This window comes from Abramis brama (assembly GCF_963993115.1).
Source record: "Abramis brama genome assembly, chromosome: 20".
NCBI lineage: Eukaryota > Metazoa > Chordata > Actinopteri > Cypriniformes > Leuciscidae > Abramis > Abramis brama.
The window spans coordinates 19,504,366-19,513,214 of NC_139982.1; the positions used below are offsets into that span (position 1 = coordinate 19,504,366).

The 8,849-nt window shown below is 38.3% G+C and overlaps 2 protein-coding genes across 3 annotated transcripts; one reads left to right on the forward strand and one right to left on the reverse strand.

Moving 5' to 3' along the window:
• The first annotated feature begins 53 nt into the window (after positions 1-53).
• Positions 54-4,473, forward strand: LOC311070604 (protein AMN1 homolog). 2 transcript variants are annotated; one of them, XR_014603700.1, is made up of 8 exons: positions 54-236; positions 346-475; positions 556-685; positions 1,173-1,390; positions 2,467-2,523; positions 2,608-2,719; positions 2,815-2,998; positions 3,417-3,531. XR_014603700.1 is itself a non-coding variant. In XM_084094561.1 (7 exons), the coding sequence occupies exons 1-7, from the start codon at positions 208-210 to the stop codon at positions 2,886-2,888; spliced, it is 750 nt and encodes a 249-aa protein (XP_083950687.1). In that variant the 5' UTR covers positions 54-207; the 3' UTR covers positions 2,889-4,473. The 2 variants fall into 2 exon arrangements, 1 of the variants encoding a protein (XP_083950687.1); XM_084094561.1 differs by having other exon boundaries at positions 2,815-4,473.
• Positions 4,474-4,804: 331 nt separating this feature from the next.
• On the reverse strand, positions 4,805-6,998 carry etfbkmt (electron transfer flavoprotein subunit beta lysine methyltransferase). The gene is made up of 3 exons (XM_084094560.1): positions 6,593-6,998; positions 6,343-6,473; positions 4,805-5,509 (listed from the first exon to the last, which is right to left on the reverse strand). The coding sequence occupies exons 1-3, from the start codon at positions 6,874-6,876 to the stop codon at positions 5,154-5,156; spliced, it is 771 nt and encodes a 256-aa protein (XP_083950686.1). The 5' UTR covers positions 6,877-6,998; the 3' UTR covers positions 4,805-5,153.
• Between the last annotated feature and the right edge of the window lie 1,851 nt (positions 6,999-8,849).

An 8,849-nucleotide genomic window follows, 5' to 3' on the forward strand; every position in this document is an offset into this window, starting at 1 on the left:
TTTTGTCGCTTGTGAATGACGTAATACTATTATTGTGTCCCGCCTACGCTGATGCACGCGAATGAGATTAGACCAAAACAATGTGGCGAGTGACGAAGATGCCAGATGGACAGTCGATGCTGTGAACAAATAAGAAAAAAATGAACGTATTTTCCTCGTGATATCCTCGCGGTTAGCTATATAAACAACGCTGAAAGCGATCAAATCATGGCTACCATAGATTCTCTTATGAGCTTGTGAGTAACACACCCCTAATAGATAAACATGTAAAGCTGTAAAACTATTGACACAATTCTAGCATGCATTCCAGGTCTGTGAGTGATACAAATGTTTCTCCGTGCACAGGTGTGCATTTAGTGTTGCTCAGCGATCTGAGAAGTATGATGAGATCAGGTTATTGCCTGCTGCCGTCAAAGACAGAATATTACGAATTAAGATGTCTTCTGGCACGGTCACCAACTCCGACATCAGCCAGGTAAGGTGTCCTCTTTGACAAGAGCATGTGTGATGATACTATGCAGTGTACAATATGCAGTGTCTTCGCTTGTGTTTCAGCTCGTGCACGCTGGAACTCACACACTGGATCTGCAGAACTGCATGGTGTCAGACTCTGCCCTTAAACAAATCAACTGTCCGCAGTTGAGGACAATACTGTTAAAAGGCTGTGCAGAAATCACATCTGAGGGTATTCTTTTCACAGATTAATGGTTTATGGGGGTCATATAAATATTAGATGTTAAACTTTGAAAACTAGCCCTCGGTTTCACAGACAAGGCTTAAGCTAGTCCTAGACTAAATTGCATGTTTGAGTTGTTTTAACAGAAAAGCAACTTGCACTGACATTTCTTAAAATGTCGGTGCCATTGTTTTGTCTAAAAAAGCAGACCAGTAATGTTTTTCTCTAAGGCATGTTTATAAAAGCTACTTAAACATCCTAATTTACCTAAGGCCTAATCCTGGCTTAATCTAAGCCTTGTCTGTGAAATCAGGCTTAGAAATGTTGCCTTGGTGACTAACAGAAATACATTTCAGTTGAAGTACTATTACTAAAATGAAAACTGAAATAAAAATAAAGTCATGTAGATTTTATTTTTAAAAAAATGCACATTGAAAAATGACTTAAATGGAATTATTCAAGACATCAACCTTCACTATATTTGTCTTTCCCACAGGTGTAGAGGTGTTGGCATCCCGCTGCCCCTGTCTTCAGGTAGTTGATCTCACAGGCTGTACGGCTGTCACAGATTCAGGGATTCAAGCTCTCGCTCTACACTGCAAAAGTTTAGAAGTGATTTCGCTCCATGGCTGCAGTGCCCTCAGTGATAAAGCCCTGCTGGAGCTGGGGTCGAACTGCAGGAGGCTGCACAGCATTTACTTTTCTTCGACAAAGGTAATTTACACAGTTCTTGGGCTTTCAGACTTGGGTATACAATATTACAGATGAGCCAAAACATTATGACCTAGGCTACTGCCTAATTTGCAGTTGGCCCTCTGCGTGCTGACAAAACATCGCTGACCCACTGAAGAATAGACTCTGCAAGACCCCTGAAGGTGTCCTGTGGTCTCTGATGTCAGCAGCAGATCCTTAAAGTCTGGTAGGTTGCGATGTGGAGCCGCCGCGGATCAAACTTTTTGGTTCAGCACATCCCACAGATCCTCAGTTGGATTGGAGTCCTTCCACCGGCTTGTCGTCCTCCCACAGTGCATCCTGGTACCATCCCTTCCCCAGGTAAACGGTGCACACGTACACGGCCGTCCAAGTGATGTAAAAGAAAACGAGACTCATCTGACCAGGCGTTCTTCTTCCTCTGCTTCAAGGTCCAGTTCTGACGCTCGCATGCCCATTGTAGCCGCTTTCGACGGTGGACAGGGGTCATCATAGGCACTCTGATTGATCTGTGTCTACGCAGCAGAGTGTGATGCACTGTGTGTTGTGACACATTCAGCCCATAATCATCAGTAACATTTACACAGTAGATCTTCTGTTGGCTCGGACCAGACGGGATAGCCTCCGTTTCCCTCGTCCATTGATTAGCCTTTGGCGTCCAACACCCTGTGGTTCATCCCTCCTCGGACACTGTTGGTAAATTCTCAGCACTGCTGACCGGGAGAAACCCACAAGCCTTGCCGTTTCAGAGATACTCTGACCCAGTCGACTTGCCATAACAATTTGGCCCTTGTCAAAGTCGCTCGGATCTTTATTCCTGCTCATTTCTCCTGCATCCAACATGTTGATTATGAGAACTGATTGTTTGTTACCATCTAATCTACCCAGACCTTAAAATGTGGCCTTGTTAGGAGATGATCAACGATATTCACTTCACCTGTGACTTCTCATAATGTTTTGGCTCATCAGTGTAAGTATATAGCATACACCAAAATCAAAAAGCAACTCTGACATTTTGCTTGTACATTGATGTTTATTGTTTTCACCAAATACTTACTACTTGTAAATTCTATTTAAAGGTAACTGATCAAGGGGTGATTGGACTTGCGACAGGAGTTTGTTCACTTAGCCTTAAGGTATTGCATACTGATTTTAATTTTTTCATTAAGACCATTTACATTTTTTACTATTATTTATTAATAACTTATTTATAATCACAGGAGTTACAGATGGTACGATGTCGCAATTTGACTGATCTGGCTGTGACTGCTGTTCTTGCAAACTGCACAAACATCAGAATTTTCAATTTCCATGGATGTCCCCTGATGACAGGTAGTCACATGGTACCTGACATAAAACACAACATATATAGTGTTGCCCAAATATGAAATTTCAGTGCATTCATACCTGCTATGTGTCTGTTTTAGATGAGTCAAGGGAGGCACTACAAAACCTTATTGGCCCCGACAAGATCCAACAAGTTTCTTGGACTGTGTACTGATGTGATGAACTGAACTACAGCACACCAACTCTATTGTCATACATGTAATGCACTCATCCAGGAAGACAAACATCATGCTTTTCAAACTGACTAAATTGTCAATGTTTGAGGTAAAAAAAAAAAATCTATGTTTTACAACGTTTGCATTGTAAATGTTAACTTACTGTATTTAACATAAGTATATAATTATTATGTAAGAATGTTTTGTTTACTGATTGTAAAATAAATTGTAAACCAACCATTTGATGTTGGTTGTCAACTTTTATTTACTATTACTAGAATGAGATTGAAGTCTGAATTTGACAAAATACATTATGCTGATGTATCTGAGAGGATTATTTAATTAAGTTCTGCAAAGAAGAACGTGATTTATTCAAATAAAATGAGGAACTGCTACTGTCAACCACATAAGACAATTGAAAGAGGTGATTGAAAACCATACCAGACTGCTCATATACAATTGTGGTCAGAATTTATATGGGTTCAGTTTGATTCATTCGGTTCTCTTGAGTGTTTTATTTTTTTAAGATGAAACCAGACCATGGCCAGCGACTACACTCTGCAACGAGTGAGGGAGAGAGACGAAAGCATGGCTGTAGAGAGAAGACGAATGGACCTTCAGCTCCACCCCTGCAAGAGGAAGCTGATCTTTTTGAGGGGCTGCAGGCATTTATAAAGACTGCAAAAACAACAATGGAAACAAGCTGCCATGAGAGGCAGAGAAACACAACTGCATCCAGAGTCAAAACACTGATGCCCCCCACCAGATTCTCATCACAGACTGACGGACACAATGCACTGGATGAGGAGTTTACTTGCAATGGCTAATTCTAAGATTCTAAGAAACTCGCAATTGTGAGAAAAAAAGTTGCAATTATCTTTTAAATTCTGTGGCAGAAACAAGCTTCCATTTGTTACAGAGTTCTCTTAAAAAAAAGAAAACAAAAAAAGAGAGGACAAAGAGGGACATAAAGTGTCCAAGAACAAAATGTGAATGGTAAATCTATGATATCGGTCACTCCATGTTGGTTAATAGATATTTTTTAGGGCTAAATCTAAGTAATAACTCCAAATTATCAGGGATTATGAATACATGATGTTGTAATATGAACAGCTGTATCCAAATTTAAGCAGGTACACAAATTGGATTATGTTTGTAATGGAAATTTTATTCTTACTCATGCTTTTGTAATGGAAACTTTATTCTTGCTTATCTTGAATGCATTGATGGATATAAGCTGCATAACGCACGAAGGCTTGAGTGAAACATGGTGGGATATCTTGTCCCTAGTGGGCTGTGTTCCCACATAAAGGAAAGGAAGTGTGCTGTGTTCTAATGAATAATTACTCTATGTTTTTCATATCAAACTTTGTTTTTTTCTGTGCACGCATAAGAGCAGGATCAGCAGAATTGAACATGAATACACCAATAGCAAATAAGACGAGAGGTGTTAAGGAAGGGTGTGGATGCTGAAGTACTATATTAACTTTGAAAAGAGGAGGACACTGTCTTCTCATACTAGAACGCCTGTAGAACGCCTTTCTTGCAAGAAATAAAGCATTGCTTATTCACTTTTGAGAAGTATCGCTGTGTCTCTTATTTGATAAAGTCTTAGGATAAAGAAATTTCCACGACATGCTCCATAAAATAATGGTCATGGATGAATTTGGTTAGCTTTCCTGGCCTGAGTTATTGTTGAGCCAGATGCATGAGATACATTGTGATGGTTAAAAGTGGGCTGAGTGTTTTCCGGGTAGAAAAGATGAATTGGCTAATGATTTTGAAATTCATTATATATCATACATAAAGAATAGAAATGAGAGGAAGAAAAAAAAGAATTTTGTATGATATTGACAGAAAATGGCAGTGGACATTTTTTTTCCACAAGTCACTCTCCAATAAAGACCCACTTGTTAATGAGTATGTGAAAGGATTGTTTTAATTAATCATAAATAGCATTTCTTTGTCTTGCAGGTTTAATATTTGTATGTTTTTTAGAACAAAATGTACCAACACTTTAGCCAAAGTGTGTTGAAATAAGGGAAACAACGGCATGGCTAGACAGATTTCTAAAAATAATAACCCGTGACATTGAGTAATCAAAGAACTAATAACCCCATGACTTGGGTAGAACTAAATTTGCTTTGCAAGTAACAGAGAAGGGAGGGGTAGCTGAATTTGCACATATATAGAAACGTGCACATTTTTTTTTTTAGTTGATTTAATTATGTACATGGTTTACATACACATGAATGCATTAGCTGTTAAAGATCGGGTTTGTAGTTGTAGCACCACACTGTGCTACTTGTTAGTCCATAATTCTCCTCTTTAACTGAGTCTGGTAGCTCAAAGTAAGCCAGCTGATGTAACAATTTTCTAATGTCATGGCTTTCAAATTGAGCCCGTCCTGGGTCACCAATGAGCACTCGTGTTCCATGTGTGCTTATACACGTCTGGAGCCACTTCTGCAGATGATCAGCCAGACCTTCATCATAGAACATGTCTCCTAGAAGAATGAGATCCCAGGCCTCAGGCTTTGAACCGATCATGTTGTCTGTCACACAAGGTAAAGGCTCCACGTTGTTCAGTTCACAATTCATTTTTGTGGCAATGGCAGCAACTGCAATAACAAAATAAAGCACTTATTTATTCATATTTAATATTATAGAACTTTTGTATGTCAGTCAGTGTGGTGTAACCAACATGCTGTGTAAGGCATGTGACAAAAAAAAACATTAAATCAAAAATAATTATGACTGTATATGTGTGTGTGTGTGTGTGTGTATTGTGGAAGAAATTGAATATGTTCTATATGTTTGCATTTTCTTATATTCATAGAATCTTAGAAACATGATAGTAATTAGATTAAGGTAATAAAATGCACGAGAATTGTATGTGCAGTCCCATGATTCTCTGCCACATTAATAGAGCAAAGGACTGTTATTAACCCTTATGAATGTATGTTTGTGTATGACCTCGTATACGTGCCAAAAAGTTAAATGTGTGACTAAGTGTATGAGCGAGACAGAGGGTCACTATTCAAGGGTATAATATGATAGACAAATCTAAACAATGTGTTAGTTATGGCTGAGACATATCTTCAGTTCAGCCTCGAGAAATAACCTTGGGGGAGCCAAGACTATAAAGAATGACGGATGCCCTCCTCTCGTTGTCACACTCTGCAGCCACTTTGTATGACTGTATGAATGCTGACCTTTCCTTGCAAGGGAATAAATAATCTTTAAAGACAATTGATACACGTTTGTCTCTTATTCAGTAATAGAAAATTGCTTGCCACCACAATATATATTTGCTTTGGCTTTGTTTGAAAATGACTAACTCTACTAGAATGTACATCTCTAAAGGTGCTCTAAGTCGGGTTGAATTCCACAAATCACAATGTGAATAGCTCTTCTTCTTTTTAGGTATGAGGTGCAGAAACACAAATCTCACTTGGATCAATGTCGTTGGCCACCACATGGGAAGCTCCACTGAGTCTGGCAGCGATGGCTGATGCTCCACAACCACAGCCGAGATCCAGCACCTTCCTGCCTCCACACACCTCGGGGTTATTCAAGAGATACCTGACAAAACAGTTCACAGCAGCATCATCAATAAACAACGGCAAAAGAATGCAGGTAGACTGAGCGTATCTTACAGTAGCGTTCATTATTACTAATGACTTGTTAATTAACACTGTTACCTAGCCAGCGCCTGTCCACCGGGCCAATATATTGCCCAGTACGGGTCAGGGAAAGGCCACAATTCAGGTTTCTCCGTCCAAAACCGGCAGGTGGGTGTGAAAAGTCTTAAAGAAATCTCTGGGGTTAAACTTTGGCTGCTTATTACTTCTGTGTTGTCTATAATGAAGTTCTTTATATCGTCCTCTGATCTGACGTTGCTCACGTATAGACGCATTAAACAACACATTCCTCTTTGAAATGCAGTGTCCTGACCGCGGAACCACATGATTAGTCCTCTGTACATGTTGTTAATGCTGAAACTAGTCAAATATCCTCGTAATGTTTACATTTCTTCCATCCACATGTCTGTCACGCATGCGCAGACGCGCTTGACACTTGTGAGACGTCACTGAGCTGATCCCGCCTACTTGAGCACTACTTGAAAAATACTGCAAAACTATATATATAATTATTTATTTTTCATAAAGGTATATTAGAATGTTTTTGCGTAAAATAAAAATACATATACACATTCTACAAAAGTTCATTTGCTCAATCGCTAACAACAATGACTTATTATTTTATCTTTTGGGGGGCAATTCCTCAGCCAAATTTGATGTGCAAATAATGAATCGCCACATCGTGTAATTAATTCGATTTATTACATTTAAACGCTTCCATATGGCAGAGGGACGTTGAAATTGACTCAGACAAATGGTCTAGCATTTTGGTGTGGTGTGGTAGCCTATATATAAAAGAAGCAAGGGGGAAGTTCACTCAAAATAAGATTCTCCACAGATACTACCATACGATTTTTCAGGATGAAACAGATGTAAGACAATTTATGTTGGAAACACCAGCTGGAAATAGGTACCTTTCTACACAGTATTTGGGAATGTAGTCTTTTTAAACCATTCTGGAACCATTTTTTTAGTTGCTTCAGTATTGCTCCAAAATATCTTTAACTCCTAAACTGTGTCTATTAGGTGACAAGTCTCAAATACCTAATGTTTCAAAACGTGTATTTTCTGTTATTATGCCTATGTATTACACAATGGCAAGTATGTAAAAACAAATATTGCATCACAATAAGTGTAATTGTGATTGTCAAAACATTTGGTAACTAAATAGAATGTTATGAAGTTTAGTGACAACATGTTACAATGTTTGTACAATGACTGGTAGGATACAGTTTTTATTATTGCTTGACAAAAATGTCAAGATTTCAATTCCATTCTTGTGATTTGATTCCGATTTTGATTCAATATTGACTAATTTGGATACATGTTTATTTTAACAATTATTTAATGACATAAGTAAATATATAATAAATATGTAATATAGTGCTCAGCAAAATATCTCTAGCTATTTTTTCTATTCAATTAACATGCTATGGCTTTCGTGAGGTAAATGTAACGTTATGTGACATAATTGTTCTCCTGCTGTTATATTGACCTCTTTCCGTGGTTGAAAAACACTAATTGGTCGATATTATGTATACTTTCGGTAAGTTGTACTGCATCTTTAAATAAAAAAGTAACAGATCAGGGTTCGAAATGAGGGGGGTCTGGGGGGGTCCCGGACCCTCCATAAGTCATTAGGGACCCCCCATAAGTATTTATTTTTGGATTTTGGGGGGTCCCCGACAAATATATTTTAACATTAAAAATGATTGTGAAAATTCTAGGTCTTTAGTGGCGTTTTATATTTATAACAGTAATTAATTTATTTCCTAGCGCGAGGCAGCAATCAGGGCAGCTATTAGCCGAGTGAGTTCCTATACAGCGTCACAGATTGTTGTTGTGGTGCTCCCGCAGACACGCACTGTAGCTGAACGCGGCAAAACGAAACAAAGAGTGAAATCCTGAATGAAAATCCTGTAAGTGCTTCGATTATATTTATATCTCCATAATTGCGTATAGTAAAATATTAGGAGTTCGAGTTCCTATATCAAAAGTTGCATTAACTAGATACCCAGTGTAATGATTAGAAGAGTACGTTTGTCAACGTTTCTTGCTAGCTGTAACGTTATGTGTATGAAGCCAAATGATCTGCCAGCTAACAGCAGACTATGGAAGCTTCCGCCACAGAGTGAAAAATAAAAAAGGTTATTGCGACTTTTTAATCTCACAATTCTGACTCTTTTTTTTCCTCACAATTGCGAGTTTACATCTTACAATTCTGACTTTTTATCTCAGAATTACGAGATATAAAGTCACAATTGCAGGTTATAAAGTCAGAATTGTGTGATATAAAGTTGCAATTGTGTGTTATTAA

What these genes read in the sequence shown, in the direction of transcription:
- LOC311070604 (XM_084094561.1), top strand. Translation starts at nt 208, where the DNA reads ATGGCTACCATAGATTCTCTTATGAGCTT. An exon ending in TGCAGAAATCACATCTGAGG is followed by an intron (nt 686 to 1,172) that starts GTATTCTTTTCA and finishes TCTTTCCCACAG; the next exon opens with GTGTAGAGGTGTTGGCATCC. An exon ending in TTTACTTTTCTTCGACAAAG is followed by an intron (nt 1,391 to 2,466) that starts GTAATTTACACA and finishes TTCTATTTAAAG; the next exon opens with GTAACTGATCAAGGGGTGAT.
- etfbkmt (XM_084094560.1), bottom strand. Translation starts at nt 6,876, where the DNA reads ATGTACAGAGGACTAATCATGTGGTTCCGCGGTCAGGACACTGCATTT. An exon ending in GGTGGACAGGCGCTGGCTAG is followed by an intron (nt 6,474 to 6,592) that starts GTAACAGTGTTA and finishes CTGTTTTGTCAG; the next exon opens with GTATCTCTTGAATAACCCCG. An exon ending in GGCCAACGACATTGATCCAA is followed by an intron (nt 5,510 to 6,342) that starts GTGAGATTTGTG and finishes TTGTTATTGCAG; the next exon opens with TTGCTGCCATTGCCACAAAA.